The 19,494-nt window shown below is 35.4% G+C and overlaps 1 protein-coding gene across 17 annotated transcripts in view; it reads left to right on the top strand.

The window, feature by feature from the left end:
* CNTN4 (contactin 4) overlaps window positions 1–19,494 on the top strand; it is a 909,482-nt gene that overhangs the window by 608,454 nt on the left and 281,534 nt on the right. For all 17 annotated transcript variants that reach the window (XR_011994334.1, XM_025984656.2, XM_072720378.1 and 14 more), the window contains one exon: window positions 4,564–4,739. Coding sequence is in view for 16 of the 17 variants with exons in the window: in XM_025984656.2 (XP_025840441.1) it covers window positions 4,564–4,739 (176 nt within the window). In the remaining variant the exon portion in view is untranslated. The remainder of the gene's footprint in view (window positions 1–4,563; window positions 4,740–19,494) is intronic.

Below are 19,494 nucleotides of genomic sequence, written 5' to 3'. Positions count from 1 at the left end.
CAGAAACAGTGACTCCATATATCGTATAAATATGATTTTGCCTTTATTCACATTTAATGTTAAAAATTTTAAGCTAATAGTGTGTAAAAACCAAAATAATATATAACATATAGTGTAGGGGAGGAAAGATTGGATCATTAAAGACCCACAAAAATGGGATATGAGATATTGGGATATGGGATATTTAGTTTGCAAATTGGCAGAAGGCAAAGGACATCTTACACAAGTTAAAGGATGGTAGTATTAGAGTAGAAATTATTTTAGAATTTCATTTGTGTGGCCGTTCATTCATTCATTCATTCATTCATTCATCAAATACATCATCATTCATCACACCACCCAGTGTTTTTCAAACTATGAATTCTAGGTATATAGAACTAGCTCAGCAATTATCTGGGGTGAGTATTTGCAGAGGTTCTACCCAAGTCTACCATAGCAGTTCTCCTTTGAATTGGTGTATGTATTAGGATTCTGAAAAATACGTGGTCCAGGTAAGGTATTTAAACCACTATATTAAGCCAGTGTATTAAAATACTATATAACCAGACAGCACCCAGGTTTTAGGTATTTAAAGATTAACAAACTACATGTTCAAGTACTGTGCTTTTTGGAGGACTGCCTAGAAGTGGTGAAGATAGTTGCAATGTTGTGCTACAACTTTCATGCCGTAAATGCTGTAAAGGATGTCCAAGCTCTAGGGCATCTTGGAGGAAAGAAAGTCTACTTTCAGGATAGAAGGGGAATATATCAGGGAAAGTTTCATAGAAAAGGAGATATTTAACTGAATCTGGAGGGGCAAATGATGTTTTGCTATATGGATATTTTGCCAAAGGAAGTGCATTCTGAAAGAAAGAAAAAAAAATACTTCACTAATGACCTTTAATTAACCTTTATTTTTTTAATTTTTATTTTTTTAATTAACCTTTAATTTACTTTGCTTTTGTAACGTTGTGTTTCAAGATATTAGGGGCCTGCTTTGTTACTTAAAACAAGCAGTAGAACAGAAACCTATTATGTTTTTAAAGATTGCCAGGAAAAGCTGAGAAGAAAACTTTTAATCAAATATACCAGCAACTGGTTGCGGTGTACTGTTTTCCTTTATACCTTTGGCAGTTTCTCTGTAACAATAGCCAGTTATTACCTAGGAGCAAAAACTCCTTCTTGAAGGAAAGAGCAAGAGAAAGGAGAGAGATGAGGTATTTTCAAACATTTCTCTGGCTACACTTTTTCAGTGTTCAGGCTGACTTTGAGGGAGGAGAACAAGTAGGAGAGATTCAAGGTGAACTCTCCATGGGGATTTACAGCATAAGGTTTTTTCCTCAAATACCACAACTGACCTCTCTTCTTTGTGTTGATTCCCTACACTGAGCCTTCTCTTTTCATTGTTTTCTGCCCCTCAACTTTGAAAGGATTGACCCAAACCCAGAAAAATTTAAGAAGTGTTGACTTTTGCCAACTTTCCTTGTATTAAAGTTTCTTAAGGACTCGTGGCATTACTTAATGCACTCAGCTTCCCTTTCCAGACAGAAGGGACATTCAAGTACTTGGTTAGAGTACTTTTGCTGTAAGGTTTCTATTCAACTTAGTTCATAAACAACACCTTCCAAGTCAGAAAGATCTTGCCCCTTCTTCCATGCCAAAGTTGAAACAGTGAACAAAGAAAGAGGGTTTTATTACAATAAATTCCATACATAGCTTCCCAGCATAGTCTGGAAGATTGTACCTTCCAGAACTTCACAGTGTCAGTGTTCAGTTGGGCACAGCCTGTCTCTCTGAAAGAGAGTGGAGTTATGTTTCCCAAGTGGTTCAGAAATCAGCTTGTGAGACTCACTAATTTGTCCTGACCCTTGGGAAAATCTCTCTTGCTCTGCATGGGCATTGTCTCTATTACCAGTAGTTAAAAGATTACTCAAACTTTGAAAATAAACTGATTTTTTCAAGAGTGTTCCTGTATGCAATAAGATAAGGAATTCAGTGCAATCCACATTCAGTGGGAATGAACATTGACTGCCTTGCAATAAAACTGGGTATAGTGCTTTGTAATCTAGTCTCAACTGCATTTCACAGCAAGTACTTTATTTTCTAAATAATCCCTTTTCCTTTGCTATTTGTATGTAAAAGCAGGCAATAAAGTAGATTAAAGGACTTTCTGCAGAGCATTTAGGTTGAGATGACTAGTGTAGACAAACCTACAGAGGTGTTCTCATTATCCCCACAACCACTTTTCTAAAAAGGCTCACATGGTCCATTTCTAAATTCCACATTCTGCTTGCAGCTCACATTATATTGCAATTTCCTCTTTGAGTTCTTAGATTTGTCATATTAAATTGCTTGACTATCATTTGAAGTGATAGTTATAGCTAAGACGTGATCAGCTGACTCAAAAAAAATTGTCTAGAGCAGGCAGTCATTTCTAGAGATTCATGTGCAGATAGATAGACCTGCTAAAATATAACCCAGCTTTCTCTTTTTATTGCTTATTACTTTCATGTCTGTGTCAGAAAACAGAGAGAATTACTGTCAAGCTTAAAAACAATGTGTATTTCTAATACCCATCTTATAAACAAACACATTAAGAGCTATGTCCCATTTTGTGATTTTGACCTACCTTTCCTGCCCCTCATGCTTCTAAATTTTTACATTTCAAAGACATAGATGTGAACACACATACACCATCATGCTGTGGTGGGCCAGAATGCTTCATAAACTGTGTATGCTCAAAGCTAAAATATACAGCAGAGAAGTAAAATACTGAGTCAAGTTCCACTGGCATTTATTGAGCACAAGAAAAGTGTCAAGGTCTAGGTTGCTTAAGGGACAATACAAAAGTAATCTAGCCAAACTATCTATAGTGAAGGCAAAATTCCTATATAATAGAGCAGAGAATCCTGTAAGAGATTGTAGAAAATTTTGATTAATTTTGACCAGGAATATTGAAAAAGACTTCATTAGAAGAGGTGTGATTTAAAATTAACCTTGAAGTGTGAGAGAGATCTTCAAAGAAAGAAAAGGATCATAACTTAAACTGCTTTTGTTGATACCAAATATACAAAATCTTGAAACAAAGTAGATTGCATTATTTTCATTTAAATCCTTTTACATTGGGACACCTCGGTGGTTCAGTGATTGAGCATCTATCTACCTTTGGGTCAGGGTGTGATCCCGGGGTCCTGGGATAGAGTCCCACATTGGGCTCCCCGTGGAGAGCCTGCTTATCTCTCTGCCTAGGTTTCTGTCTCTTTCCCTGTGTCTCTCATGAATAAATGAATAAAATCTTTTAAAAAATCCTTTTATATTGCACACACCAGCCATAGTACTCCAGAATATTATGAGAGGAAGCACAATGAACATGTATGTACACGTACACATTTAAATGGCTTTTTGTTTGTTTTTTACTGATTGAAGGAGATAGAAATAAAAGTCTCTCATTCGTTTGTCCTGTTATTGTTTCTTATCGATTTCTTTTGTGCTTCAGCGTTTCCTTACTTTTTGGTTTCCCAATGTGAATGCTGCTGTGAGATTGTTGATATTTCAGAAGTTTCAACTATGATATTTTCATTACTGATATTTGTGCAGAATTTGGGAGGGAAGGGGACTAAAAAAGATACATAGTTACTGAATTGTATTACCTCAGAATTTCCTAAATATTCAAAGAAAGGCAATTTGGTTAAAGTTAGCTCTCTTTGGAATGCAATTGGAAAAGGGGGGGGGGGGAGGAAGGAACGAAGGAAGGAAGGAAGGAAGGAAGGAAGGAAGGAAGGAAGGAAGGAAAGAAGGAAAGAAAAGAAAAGAAAAGATAAGATCTTATTAGTAAAGCTTTGCTATTTAAGTGTGTAAGTCCCAGTAAAATTTATTTATAAGGCCAAACACTACAGCCAGATACAATAGATGTTTCAGGGGAACAAAGAGAAGAACAACAAAACTCTCTTTGACTCTGTTACCAAATGACCTGATCTGGAGTTTACTGGGATGGTTGATTGATGTTGAGTGCCATTGGCTAAGAAGATCTTCAAAGTGATCCATGGTTAAGACTAGTTTGGTCCCTAAGACAGCTCTAAATCAATAGAGTTCCATTGCTTTGCAGTCAGCCATTTCAGTCATATTAAGGACCATATCAAAGCAACTCCACTGCAATTTCATCAAATACTCAGCAATCTACCCAAAAGTGCTGTATTCTGTCATCTGTATAGACCCATTTAAAGAATAACTACAAACTAGGAGAAAAAAGAAGAATAACTACAAACTAGAAAAAGGACTTTTGCTGAGGAGCCCTATTTGAAGAAACTTGTACAAGATGCTACAGGAATGTAAAAAAAAATGAAGTTTATGTAGTATCAAAGTAATCACAAAAGGAGGTGTTAAAATTTAAATATCATTATCTCTTTCCGTAGCATGTAAGTTGTCAACCATTGCTGGGTAGAGCATTTCTAATTTTTTTTTTTTACCATGGTTAAAAAAGTTACAGGTGATATTTCATGTTATTTATAGTTTTTATGTTTTAGATGATTCAGAAATATTGATTAATATTACAAGGCTTTACCAACTGGCATTTCTATACTATAGGTGGAAATTAAATGGAACCGATGTTGACATTGGTGTGGATTTCCGCTACAGTGTTGTTGAAGGCAGCTTGTTGATCAATAACCCCAATAAAACCCAGGATGCTGGAATGTACCAGTGCATAGCAACAAACTCATTTGGAACAATTGTTAGCAGAGAAGCAAAGCTTCGGTTTGCTTGTAAGTAGCAATTATATCATGCTGCAAATGTTACTTTGAGTTTTTGTACCATTAAGCCTTTAAAACAGTTTCTTTATAAAAACCAAATAGAAAAAAAAAAAAAAAAAACAAATAGATTTTAATTTGTTATATGATCTTTACCTTTTTTACATATTTGAAAATATCTTGTTTATAAGTTATAAACTTAAGTGGAAGATGTTTTCTGCTTTTATAAGGTTTAAAACAGTTTGATTATGTGAGAGTTTGTTATGGGACTCTACATATATAAATTCACAGGCACTCAAATTTATACACAAATAAATTTACATACACAAGAAATTACACACATAGACACACACATTATAGAGTATATATAAGCAAGCAACTGAACTGCCAGAAATAGTCAATTTGAGAAGTATTTAACCATAAAACTCAGAGTTGCAAAAAATGTTGGTAGTCTAATAATACTATAATTCTCTAGTTTTTCTCTCATTTTATAGACTAGGAAAAATTTTTAAACCACTATAATAACAACGAAAAGTAGAGACAAAATATTAACTTTTACATTATATCTTTTGTATTTCCAGTTTAGAGCATTTAAAAAATAAATTGCCATCTCTTAAGACCATCACCTAGTAAAAGTTCATGAGCATATCAAAGAAAGTAGAACTTAAAAATAGCAAGTTGAAAATAAAATCCACAGGCAAGACTTATGAGTACACATTTGAGTATAGATGACTTTGGAAATTTATGTTCACTTACATTTTCAAGGGTTTATGTATTTGCATATGATTATATATTTCCTTGTGTAAAATCCCAACTCATACAGCAGTGCATTAATGTCAAAGGTTTCATAATTACAAAGTCTGTTGGCAGTAACACTGTAGAATATTCTCATTAACAAAATCCTCTCTGGGAACTCAACATCAAATACATCGAATATCCAGTGCTTAATCTATTATTGCCATCAGGTGGCATTTTTACTAGTTGAAAAATGAAATTTCTGGGGCACCTGGATGACTCAGTGGTTGAGCATCTGCCTTTGGCTCACGGCATGATCCCAGGGTTCAGGGATCAAGTCCCACATCGGGCTCCTGACAGGGAGCCTGCTTCTCCTTTGCCTATGTCTCTGCTTCTCTCTCTGTGTCTCTCATAAATAAATATATAAAATCTTTTTCAAAAAGAAAAAGAAAAATGAAGTTTCTGAGTATTAGGTATATGTAGGATTACAAGATTATTTTGTTTGTGAATATCTCCTGATAGAATCCGCCAAATATTCTCAGGTGTGCGGAATAATAGAAGGATAGTATGTCTGACAGTGTTACAGAATGAAACAATTTATTTCTCTTAGTTTAATGCAAGTCTGATACCTGTATTTATTTTTTAGGAATGACAAGTGAATTTTATTGGATTCATTTTGGAAGGTAATCATAGAATCATGGGTTTTTCAGAGCAAGGAGATCTCTGCACTCAGTGAAACTCTGTACTTCTTTAGTTTTGGGGCTTCAAAACATAGGAAAACTTTTAAGACAGCAACAGTAACAACAAAAAATAAGAGGTTGACATAACATTACCAACCCTATTTTTCTAATGACATTTAAAAAACAAATGACCAGCTCTTAAGACTATCCTTTTGTAAAAGGCATTTCTACTACCAAAACTATCCGAAAGACAGAATATCTACTTGAGGATGGTTATTTAATTACATTATTTTAGCCTAAGGGAAAGCACTACCACTCATTTTGTGGCTGAATTGGCCTGAGGACCAATGTTTGATGTCCACCTTGTTTATTCCACTTAATGTGTAATGTAGGCATCCTGCCACCCTTGGAATCCAAGGTTGATACTTGTTCAGCCTTCAAAATTCTAAAAACAGAGAGCTCACCTATTCATCACAAATCATCCTGACCCATGGTAGACTGCTCTAGTTTTTCAAAAGTACAAAAACTAACTCAATATCTCTTTCTTAAAATTGAGCTAAATATTTTTATTTCTGTCACTCTAACTCCCAGTGCTTACTGTATGATTCTGGTTAGGCTTCAAGTATGTAAATGTGCCTTGTTTCATAATTGTTATCTTCTCCAAGTATTTAATCTACAGCCATCTTCTTCATAACACACTCATTTATGTACATTTATCTATTAAATTGTGACCGTATCTAAATGGTCACATTTAGATTCTATGCATGTGCCTTGACCTTTGCAGGGGACAATGGGAACAGCAGTATTCCACAATGTGAACTTCTTTTTCATTGAATGCAGCTGACATTAATATTCATCTTTTTTAAAGCCCTCGTCTCACATTGTAACCTTATTTTGAACATACAGTCAAGTAAAATCTGAGGATTGATTTTTTATGAGTGTCTATTAATCCCAAGCTACCCAACCATGTTATTTTATTAACCTAAATTCAGAATATTATATTTACCCTATTAAATTCACCTTCTGAGTGGTGACCCTTTGTTCCCTCACAGTTGAAATTGTTTTAAATCTTTTTTTTTAATCTGACATATTGATTGTCCTCCTCCTTTAATGTCAGCAGAAAATTTGATAAGCATGTGTACATTCAAATAATTGATACAACATGTTGACCAGGACAGGGCAGCATGCCAATACAGAACTTCCACTGAGATAGAATTGAAGTTTTAAATCAATATTCTTTGCATGTTCTTATTCAATTAGCTACAATTTTTCCCAAACATTCTATAATTGAACCCCAGCTTCTCCTATGTGTTCTTGAACTAGTGAGAATCTTTGCCAAAGGCCTTGTTAAAATCATGTATTATTTCTTCAGCACCCCCTCCTACCTGGTCTCCATGCATCTTCTCTACATCTTTAAACATTTATCATAAAACAGGCAGATTAATCTTTTAAACATGTAAATGAGATCATTCCACCTTGCTGTTTTATGCCTTCTACTGCACTTAGAATAAATCTCAAATTCATTACCATGATCTTATTTTAATTTCTTGAAAATGAGAGACTGTCATTTGCACTTGAGCCTTAAGACTTTCATTCCCTGGAAGCCTGAGTTGCTCAGTGGTTGAGCAACTGCCTTTAGCTCAGGTCATGATCCTGGGATCCTGGGATCAAGTCCCACATCAGGCTCCCCACAAAGAGCCTGCTTCTCCCTCTGTCTATGTCTCTGCCTCTCTCTGTGTGTCTCTCATGAATAAATAAATAAAATCTTTAAAAAAATTTTTTTTTAATTTTTAAAAGATTTTCATTCCCTCTGTCTTACATGCTTTTCTTATTTATCCTTCACATGCTCACTTGTCATGATCCTTAATTCTCAATTTAGATATGACCTCCTAAGAGAAAGTTTTCACATCACCCTGTCTAACCTAAGAAGTAATTCCTATCATTTCTCTTCTCTTATGTTTACCTTCTTCTGCCCCTCTACTTCTACATAACAGTATCCTCTATTTCATTCATTAGGACTTAATACAACCTAGTAGCATGATTTTGTATATTTATTTTCTCTCATTATTTAATTGCTATGATAGAATCTAAGTCCTAAGAGAACTGGGACTATCTTGTCCATCCTTTTATATGCAAAGTCTAGAACACTTTATATGTATGAATAAAGAAATTCTTTAATTCATTTCCTCTTTAGTGACACAACAAAGAAAATATCTGTATAAAATTACTTTGGAGATGTTGTATTTTTATAAACCTACATACTTTATATTATAGTCATTTTCTAAAATCCAACCTCTTGATCTTCACTCAGCAGTTTCTAGACTTTTTTCCTAATCTTTTAAAATAAATTTCTTTTAAAAAATTGCCTTTATTCAAAAACTGTTTTTAATTGTTTAAAATAAAATACTTTTCTTCAGTGATATAAGGTGAAGCATGACAATGACATCTCCTGAATGTCACTAACTAATTGCTTTCACCCCAAGCATTTTCATAATCAATGAGGGAAAAAAATGTCTTTTTTTTTTAAGATTTTATTTATTTATTAATGAGAGACAGAGAGAGAGAGGCAGAGACACAGGCAGAGGGAGAAGCAGGCTCCATGCAGGGAGCCCAATGCAGGACTCAATCCTGGGTCTCCAGGATCACGCCCTGGGCTGAAGGCAGCGCTAAACCACTGAGCCACCCGGGCTGCCCAAAATAATGTCTTTTGACCATACTTACTATACTATAATATGCAAGTGAAAATATTTCTTCATTTTTAATCATACAGTTTTATGGCTGAAACAGACTTTAAAAGATTTCTGGGCTGTATCATTTTAAAAATGAAAATTAAGATTAGAGTAAGTGAATTACTCATGGTTATTTACACAGTGTATAAATGAAAGCCAAGGAAGACTAACCTCAGCTCCTAGTTCAGTGCATCCTTGCTCACCTCTGCTTTAGACTCACCTTGATTGATAAGAAAACATCCCTTCCTCTTTAACATGTCAGAACTTCAAGACTTATTATTATACTTATATAAATTTATCTATAGGACAATCTCATAAGGTAGACATTGTTTGTGGTTGTTTTTAAATCTTTTAATGCTGCTTTATAGACAGAATTTGGTAATCTCTTGTATTTAGCATTTTTAAAAATGAATTACGGGATCCCTGGGTGGCACAGCGGTTTGGCGCCTGCCTTTGGCCCAGGGCGCGATCCTGGAGACCCGGGATCAAATCCCACATCGGGCTCCCGGTGCATGGAGCCTGCTTCTCCCTCTGCCTGTGTCTCTGCCTCTCTCTCTCTCTCTCTCTCTCTCTCTCTCTCTCTCTCTCTGTGACTATCATAAATAAAAAAAAAATAAAAAATAAAAATTAAAAAAAATAAAAAATAAATAAAATAAAAATGAATTAATGCATATAGGCAAAAAATTTCATTAATGGAGATGATGCCTTTGAGAACCTACCCCTCCCCAACATTTTTTTCATTCAATATCTTTAGGATAGAAATCCTTCCTTATTAAAAAGGCATAGCATAATTTAAGTTACTCTTGATAATATGTGGACATTTTCATGAGCATACATTTTTTTTAAGATTTTTATTTATTTATTTATTTATTTATTTATTTATTTATTTATTTATTTATTCATAGAGACACAGAGAGAGGCAGAGACACAGGCAGAGGGAGAAGCAGGCTCCATGCAGGAAGCCCGATGTGGGATTTGATCCCAGGTCTCCAGGATCACACCCCCGGCTGCCGGCAGTGCTAACCCACTGCGCCACCAGGGCTGCACGAGCATCCATTATTATAATGCAATTTGGATCACATTTTGTTTTTCAGTCTCCCTGCATATTAAGCCACCGATAATTTTTTTGCTGCACAAAACTACCCATACCCCTTCTACTGTTTACTTCCTCTATTATATCTAAGGCTACAAAACTTCATTGATTAATTTACCAGGGTTGGGGCTCCTGCATGGCTCAGTCAGTTAAGCATTGCACTCTTGATTTCAGCTCTGGTCGTGATGTCAGGGTTGTGGGATCAAGCCTGCCTCAGGTATCTGCTTGAGATTTTTGCTCTCCCTCTCCCTCCTCTGTTTGTCCTCTCGCTCAGGTATGCCTGTGCTTGCTCTCTCTCTCTCTCTCTCTCTCTCTCTCTCAAATAAATAAGTAATACCTTTAAAAAAAATTAACTGGAGTCGATCCAGTGCCTGGCCCTAGTGACTTGCAAAAATAGTTACTAAATAAGTGAATAAATACTAAGAGTAGATATTAAAGTAATTAGGCCACATTTGGGTCATGAACCATGAACCACTGAGTTCAAAGACTTTCTGGTGTCTTTTGGGGGTGTCTTGGAAGCTGGTACCAGCATTTCTACCCTGAGGTTAAGTAGAAGAGAGTTGACATCTTATTCCAGATAAGAGTATATGTTGAGGCAAGAGGCCTTAGCGTAATAAAAATAATTCATGTGTGAAGTGCATCAAACATGCCATCAACTCCTGAAAACTTGGCCTCAGAGTATATATAGCTTCAGTAAAATGTTTTAGGAATAGCCTTGCTTTAATCTCCTCTTCATCCAAGGGGAAAAGCAACTTGAATGATCTTTAATTCTTAAACAGGCAGCTTAATCAGAAGATAGGCCAGGAATGGAAGGAATTTCAATTTATTCTTTCCACAGTATAATAGTGGGGGTATTTCAGAGGCTTTGTCTATGCAGAATGAGGTGCTACAGCCCCATCAGCCTAGCTGTCCAGGTATCCCAATCTAAATCTGTTTGATAATCATTGTGCATGGTTATTTAGCAGGGCAATTTTTTCTCAGACATATGGACATATATTTTTATAGTTAATTACAATATGCACTTATATACTTAGAAAATAGTCAAATAACTATCTTTTAAAAATTGATTATGTGGGTTTGAGAAGCTGAGATACTGTATTGTCTAAGTTTAGATGGAATAGAATGTTGTTCATTGTTCCATTTCACTTTAGGTGTCCCTAAGCTTTCTAAAATTCAGACTTCTCATCACATTGTGAGAATAACGATAATTACCTCTTAGAGTTGTTATGAAGATTAAATTATGCAGCATATGCAAAGTTTCAGAATATTTACTTGCTTGAAAAATCTGTGTAATAACTGCTTCTCTACTTTTCTTTCTCTCTTCTATTCCCTGTCCTCTTTCCCTCCTTTTCCTGCCTTTTTAAAATAAAAAGGCTAATAAACATTTGTTTATTGATTTTTCTGCATTTTTTCAGCTTTCAAAAAATAAAAGTAGACATTTAGCTTACATCGTAAAGTTTAATGTCTTTATATTTCCAAAGTAATATATAATGTAAAAGCCATATAGATGTGTGTGTTTATATGTATGTGTATCTATATATGTGTGTGTGTATATATATATATATAGATAGAGAGAGAGAAAGAAATTTTTTTAGATCCTATTTCACCCAACCCCCTGCCTATCTCCCTTCCGATAACCATCAGTTTATAACTAACATTTACTAAGAGCTTAGGTTTGATGGAGAATAGTACAAGACCTGGAGTTAAATTCTCTCCTTTGAAATTCAGCGCCTCATATAACCCTGTGACCTTGGACAAGGTACTTATCTCTGCCTCAGCTTTTTCTCCGTAAAATAGGGTTAATAACTATCCCTCCTTTGTTGTAAGGATCAAATAAATTAATCCTATTAAAATTGCCTACAAATGGCCAACAGACACATGGAAAAATATTCAATATCACTTGTCATCGGGGAAATACAAATCAAAACCGCAATGGGATACCACTTTACACCAGTGAGAATGGATAAAATTAAGACAAGAAACAGCAAATGTTGGCAAGGATGTGGAGAAAGGGGAACCATCTCACACTGTTGGTGGCAATGCAAGCTGGTACAGCTACTCTGGAAAACAGTGTGGAGGTTCCCCAAGAAGATAAAAATAGAGTTACTCTGTGACCCAGAAATTGCACTACTGGGTATTTATCCAAGATACAAATGTAGTGAAACATTGGGACACCTGCACCCCAATGTTCATAGCAGCAATGTCCATGGTAGCCATACTGTGGAAGTAGGCAAGATGTCCATCAACAAATGAATGGATAAAAAGATGTGATTTATAATGGAATATTACTCAGCCATCAGAAAAGATGAATATCTACCATTTATATTGACATGGATGGAACTGGAGAGTACTATGCTGAGTGAAGTAAGTCAATTGGAGAAAGACAATAATCATATGGTTTCACTCATATGTGGAATATAAGAAACAGTTCAGAGGATTATAGGGGAAGGGAAGGAAAACTGAATGGGAAGACATCAGAGGGGAAGATAAACTACGAGAGACTCTTAACTCAAGAAAACAAACTGACGCTGGAGGGGAGGTTGTTGGGGCATGGGGCACTTGGGTGATGGGCATTAAGGAGAGCACATGATGTAATGAGCACTGGGTATTATACGCAACTGATAAATTATCTAACACTACATCTAAAACTAATGATGAACTGATGTTGGCTAGTTGAATTTAAATTAAAAAAATAAATTTAAAAAATTCTTACATCTTGTCTAGCACACATTAAGGGTTTAATAGATGTTAGCTATTATTATAATGTTTATTATAATTTTATTACTCTATGTTAGATATTATGCCCAGGACTTTGAAAACATTGTCCCATTTAGTTCTCAGTATAGCCCAAGACTGTCCTATAGATGAATTTAAACAAAGTATAAAAACAGACTTGAAGCTATGACATATTAGATAAAGATGAAGGGATGTTTTCTTATCAATCAAGGTGAGTCTAAAGCAGGGGCAAGCAAGAATGCACTGAACTAGGAGCTGAGGCTGGGTATTTTTAGTTCATGGGTGACGAATCTGAGAATTAGCAAAATGAAATAACTTTCATCAAGTATGCAGTGGGAGGAAGACAACCTATGGGGTGCCCAGTCCCTATGGGGACCTCATGATCTAACTCCTAAACAGAAACCCATTACATGGCATTTGCCATGTATGGTTCTCCCATGACACCTAAAACTAAACTTTCCTAGTAGAACTCATAATCAAACCATAAATTTGGGTGGGTGATAACATGTTTCCTTTAGAGACACAAACTTGGAATTTTTAATTCCAATTGTTTTTTAACCTTTAATATAGTATCTTCATCATTAATTTTTTTGTTTTTAATTTTTTAGTTATAAGCTTCCTTGATGTCATCATGATGTTGATTTACTGTTAACATCTAAAAGCATAATGTTGTATACTGCAATTATGCATACATTTGTGACTCTAATTTTAATATAATTGGTTTCAGGTTCCGTTATGAGAATAATTAATAACAATATTTCTGCTCTAAAAGTTAATATGCACATTTTCAATTTATTATAAGTAGGTTATAAAACACTCTGAATATTGATATTTTATGGTAAATAACCCTGGGTTGGTAAATTGTATATCCCCAAGCAGTAAGTGACATGTTATTATAAGCTTTCTTATTCCCATATCATCCCTCCCTTACATATGAAAAAGATGCACTTTAAATATAGATTATTATGAAGAGCTTCCAAGAGAATAATACAATAATTCTAGATTTTAGCGCATCAAACTTGATTGCTTCATAAACATTGTTTGGGGCCTTCATGCTGGAAGTTCAGCTGTTTTATAACAGTTCAGATCTTCAAAACAAAAGACTTAAATGCTATTCATCATCTCAGGTCCTAGATGACTATAATTCGTACATAAGTATCTCCAAATTGTTCATAGTAAAATTAAATAATGCAACAAAATCCAGTTGTCTGCCTATTGTAGGGAAACTGGCATTGTCTTGGCCACAGGCAAGGAGGTATTCTTTGAAAGAAGCACTTGAGTGTTACCTATGCTGATTTCTGTTAGGATCTTCCCTATGGTGGGAAAAGAAACTAGACTGGTACGTTACCCTGCATTTCTACCTCCTGAGGTAGCATTAAGGAGAAGGAGATAGAAGAGGGAAAAGATAAAAAAAGAAGGATGGAGATGATAAGTTAAGGGGTCCCTTAGATGCAAAAGCCATTCCATTTTGGCCTTTCTATGACCTCAAGCAGTGTATCTGTAAGGGTAAAGTAATTCAATAAACCAATCCATTCTAAGGTTAATTTCATTTACCTTTAGCAATTATGTGGCAACCAACATTTTCTATGGTGAAAATATTTCATTGATGAACAGCAGCTGATTAGATGGTCTCATTGAAATAGATCTTTCATATTGCTGCCACAGTGAGCTTTGAGTTCTCCTTAACTTGGGCACCCTCTGATGACTGTAGTACTGATGGTAAGAAAAACTAGAAAAATGTATTAAATTTAGAATGCTGTACCATGTTTAAACTGGGACTTTTGGCAACCTGGTTTTTTAGCCTTGATTATTGCTTCTATTCACAGTAAATTTCAAATGTTCATTCCTTTTAATATTCAATAATTAGTGTATCTTTCATAGCCAAAGAATGAAATGTGCAGTCAACCAGAACAATAGCTGGGGGTTTGATAGATGGCCAAACCCATGACTGGCTTGACTTATTTTTAATTAGGAAGTCTGCTTAAATAGGCAAACTTTTGTTTCTGAGCAATAAAATGTTGATGGATGACTGGATAAATAATTTGTAAATATTTAGATCAATTAAAACTTAATTAACTAAGAAATATTTGGACAGTAAAACTGAAAATATTTAACAGTGCAGAGCTTTGATTCTCAATAAAGAAGTAAATTTTTCTCATTTGAATAGTTAGAAGTATTTAAACTGAAACTTACTGAGTTTCTGAAATAATATTTTTAATAGATACTCTCTGCCACTTACTATATAGTACTAAAAGACATTATTGGTGATAATCAACATCTCTAGAAGATCTTATAATAAAAATCTTAAAAACTAATCAGATAAGGCCATGCTATATTGGTTCTTAGTGATATGGATAATTGTGAGTTGTGGTATAATTAATAATTGAAATTCGCAGATATACAGCATAATTGTCACTTCTATTTTTTTTTTCGGTCCCTTTTACAAAACCTGTTATTGTATAGATAATAGTCAGGGTTATTATTTTGTTAAGCATTTCTCCTTCCACTCATCCCATAGTCCAATTTGGGGTCTATATGACTGACAAGGAATGTTTATGAGTAAATGAATGAAGTGCGCAGATTTTTAAAAAATCAAGAGCATTCTAAGAATACAGTTCACCTGAAAATTGGCAACCAAGACCAGATGGGGATCCAACGAAGCTTAATCAGACAGTACTTTTAAAAAATCAATAAAGTTAAAAATTAACACTTTGTATTTTAACTAAAAAATAACATGTTACTAAAATATCCCTTTTTGTTTCATTGTTGTAATTCAGTCAACAAATACTAAAATAATTTTGGTTTTTTTTTTTAAGTTTTTATTTATTTATGATAGTCACACAGAGAGAGAGAGAGAGGCAGAGACACAGGCAGAGGGAGAAGCAGACTCCATGCACCGGGAGCCTGACGTGGGATTCGATCCCGGGTCTCCAGGATCGCGCCCTGGGCCAAAGGCAGGCGCCAAACCACTGCGCCACCCAGAGATCCCTACTAAAATAATTTTGACTGTTTTTCCAATTTAATGTTTAGAGAATGGGGAACCAGTCTTACCTCCTTACACAGTCTTAACTGCTTTATGTTTGCCTGAAATTTTGGTGAATAATCAATTAGGTGTTGCCATTCAGTTGAAAGAGGAAGAGATTTCTGACTTGCAGAAAATGTCGACTGTAGGGAATCACTCTAATCATGTCACTATCCATCCTTTCTCAGGAGCTTTTGTTTGAGAAGTTATAATATTATAGAGCAGATACATGCTCAGTTATGGTTCAGAATTCAAAATCTAATAGACTATCTTTAGTCACTTGAATACTATTCGAATACCATTTGAATATCATTCAATTTACCATTTGGTAAGTTACCACTTACCAAAAGACATATCCACCAAGAACCTATAAATGTGACCTTATTTGGGAAAAGGGTCCTTTCTGGTTTAAATTAAGGATCTCAAGATGAGATCATCCAGAGTGTGCAGTTGGACCCTTAATCCATTGGCAAGGATCCTCATAAGAGACAGAGAAGGAGAAGCACAAAGAGGAGAGGCAATGTGACTACAGAGGCAGAAATTGTAATGAGGTAGCCAAGGATTGCCAATAGCCATCAAAAGCTGGAAGAGGCAAGGAAGGATTCTCCCCTAGAGCCTTCATGGTGAGCAGTCTTACTGGTACCTTGGTTTTAGACTTCTAGCCTTTTGAATGTAAGAGAATAAATGTATATTGTTTTAAGCCTCCAAATTTTGTGGTAACTTGTCTACAGCCACCCTGAGAAACTAGTAGACCAGACACATGTGCAGTTCCTTTCCCATTCTTTGTTGACTACTTTCATCAAGAAGAAATAAAACCATCTAGGTATCAGCCAAAATCAGATATTTTTGTAACTTTATTTTATTAGGGAACTAAGTATGGAGAGGGATAGCCTTGATTAAATGTGTGATTATCTGTGTGAGTTTGTGACCTGCCCTGCATTTGCCTCTGGTGAGCATAATAGGGTTTTAAACATTACATAGTATGATTTGATGAAATAATGAAAAAAAGGTAGCTGCAGAAATTCAAAAAGTCACCTTTTCTTTCTTCAGCACTTCCTACCTCTAACTTGAAATAGCCCTCTGTAGGCCTTCTCTAAAGTAACTGGGATTGGCCCTTTCTTCATAGGGCAGTGATTTGAAGTGATTCAGGGTAGTTTCTTGGCCCCAATCCCTCTCTCTGGATTTCTTTCTTCTAGGTCATTTTCCCTGAATTTGACCCCTTTGTCTGGCACACTAAAGCCCTAGAAAGTAGCAATTATCACATTTAGAATGTCTGACCTAACTGTGGCTGTAACAGTTCGACTGTGGTCTCTCATGCATTGTTACCTTTCATGTTATGACATTTCCTATCTGACAAAATCCCCTGTGCTAGTGAGGGCCAGATTCCATGGTCTTCACAGGCAGCACCTTGCACTGAGTAGGCGCTAATCTGCACAAGCCATCTACCTCCTAGCTGACATATATTTTCTGCACCACACTAGCTGTTTTTTAACTTCACAGCTATAATAGTGATCCCTTGACAGAACAAAGCATGCTTTAGGGTTCAGAGGTTAAATCTCAAATTCAGGGCTTCATGAAAAAGGGTGTGTGTGTGTGTCTGTGTGCGCGCGCGTGCATGTGTATGTATGTGTGTTTTCCAAGACCAAAATTATGCTGTTAGATATTATATGAGAGAATAAATTCTGTACTAAGCACTAAACCCTTACTGGATGGTACTGAAGATCAGTAATTTATCCCTGATATGTGTTTAGGCTATACACCAGTTATGATCAGAGTATTAATTGGCTGCCAAACATTTGCAGTGTTGTTTATCACTTAACATTTCACGTTTGTTCATTTTTTCATAGCATTTACTGTCTGCCACCCACCTTCACCGAATTCAGGGCCTTTGTTGTTCTGTAAGCAATCTCTTAACTTGGACTCATAAAATATAGATTAATTATACCTTAAAAATCCTTCTTTTAAGTAGCCCACAATTATGTTCAAAAGCAGTGATGGGGCAGTGTAACAGAGTCAACAATTGGATTTCCTTATTTTTAACCTCTGATTACTTTGTTCTACTGTTTTCAAATATTATCATCATTAATGAGGGCAGGTATATATGGATAGGTGCTGAATAAATATTTGTGGAATAAGTGAAGTTGAATAAATATATGAATCAATGAAGTGATTCATGAATGAAAGAACAAAAGAATGCAAGAGAAACAAACTGGATTTTACCAGTTTATGAGGTAACACTACCTCCTAAATATTCTATTCCTTGAACTAGGAAATATATTTTTAAATTTCTAGAACAAGGAAGTGCCCTTCATAAAGTTGTATATTAAATATGATGTTTCTCACTTTAAAAAATGCATCGAAGAAGTGTTGTCTCTTACTTCTTATATAATATTTTCTTTTGATATCATCACCACTGTCTAATTTAAGAACATTGTTAACACCTTAAAAAAGGAACCCTGCAAGGATGCCTGGGTGGCTCAGTCAATTGAGTGTTCAACTCTTAGTTTCAGCTCAAGTCATGGTCTTAGGTTCCTTGGATCCAGCTCAGGGTCAGGCTCTGCACTCAGCAGGGAGTCTGCTTGATTCTTTCTCTGCCTCTCCTTCTTCCCTCCCTCTGCTCACACACATGCACTTTCTCTCTGTCTGCCTCCCTCCCTCCCTCCCTCCCACCCTCCCTCCCTCCCTCCCTCTCTCCCTCCCTCTCTCTCTCTCTCTCAAAAATAAATAAAATCTTAAAAAAAAAACAGGAAAGGATATTTACCTTTTCCTCATTAATAGTCAATTCCCAATTCTCCCATTCCTTGACAACTACTAACCTATTTTCTATTCTCTATGAATTTGCCTATTCTGAGCTTTTCATATAAATGGCATTGTACAATATGTGGCCTTTTGCAACCTGTTTCTTTCACTTAGCATAATAATATCAAGGTTGATCTATATTATGGCATGTATCAGTATTTTATTTTTCTTTATGGCCAAATGGTATGCCATGTATATATTGATGTAGGGGTCCAAATTCATTCTTTTTCTATTTTTTACAAATTGTTTTTTTTTCTTTTCCCTTTCTTTCTTCCTTTTTTTTTTAAATTGATGTATAATTGCCATACAACATTGTATTAGTTGCATGTGTACAACATAATGATCCATTATTTCTATATATTGAAAAATCATTCTTCAGTAAGTCTAGTTAACATCCATCACCGTCCATAGTTGTAGAAATTTTTTTCTTACAATGAGAACCTTTAAGATATACTTAGCAACTTTCATGTAAACAATACTATATTATTATTATTTTTTAAAGATTTTATTTATTTATGAGAGAATTTATACACAGAGAGAGAGAAAGGCAGAGACACAGGCAGAAGGAGAAGCAGGCTCCATGCAGGGAACCCGACGCGGGACTCGATTCTGGGTCTCAAGGATCACACCCTGGGCGGAAGGCAGCGCTAAACCGCTGAGCCACCCGGGCTGCCCGCAATACTATATTATTAACTGTAGTTACCATGCTCTCCATTATATCCCCATGACTTTTTAATTTTAAACTGGAAGTTTGTTCCCTTTGACGCCCATCACTCAATTTCCCATTCCCTACTACTGTTCTCTATCCCTGCCTCTGGCAACCACCAGTCACTTCTCTGTATCTATAAGAAGTTGTTGGTTATTTTGTTTTTGTTCTGTTGTTTGATTTTGTTTAGATTCCACATATAAGTGAAATCATATGATATTTACCTTTCTCTGTCTGACTTATTTCACTTAGCATGATGTCCTCAGGGTC

Source organism: Vulpes vulpes, chromosome 9 (assembly GCF_048418805.1).
Source record: "Vulpes vulpes isolate BD-2025 chromosome 9, VulVul3, whole genome shotgun sequence".
In the NCBI taxonomy this organism is placed as follows: Eukaryota; Metazoa; Chordata; class Mammalia; order Carnivora; family Canidae; genus Vulpes; species Vulpes vulpes.
This window is presented reverse-complemented; position numbering and strand designations above follow the sequence as displayed.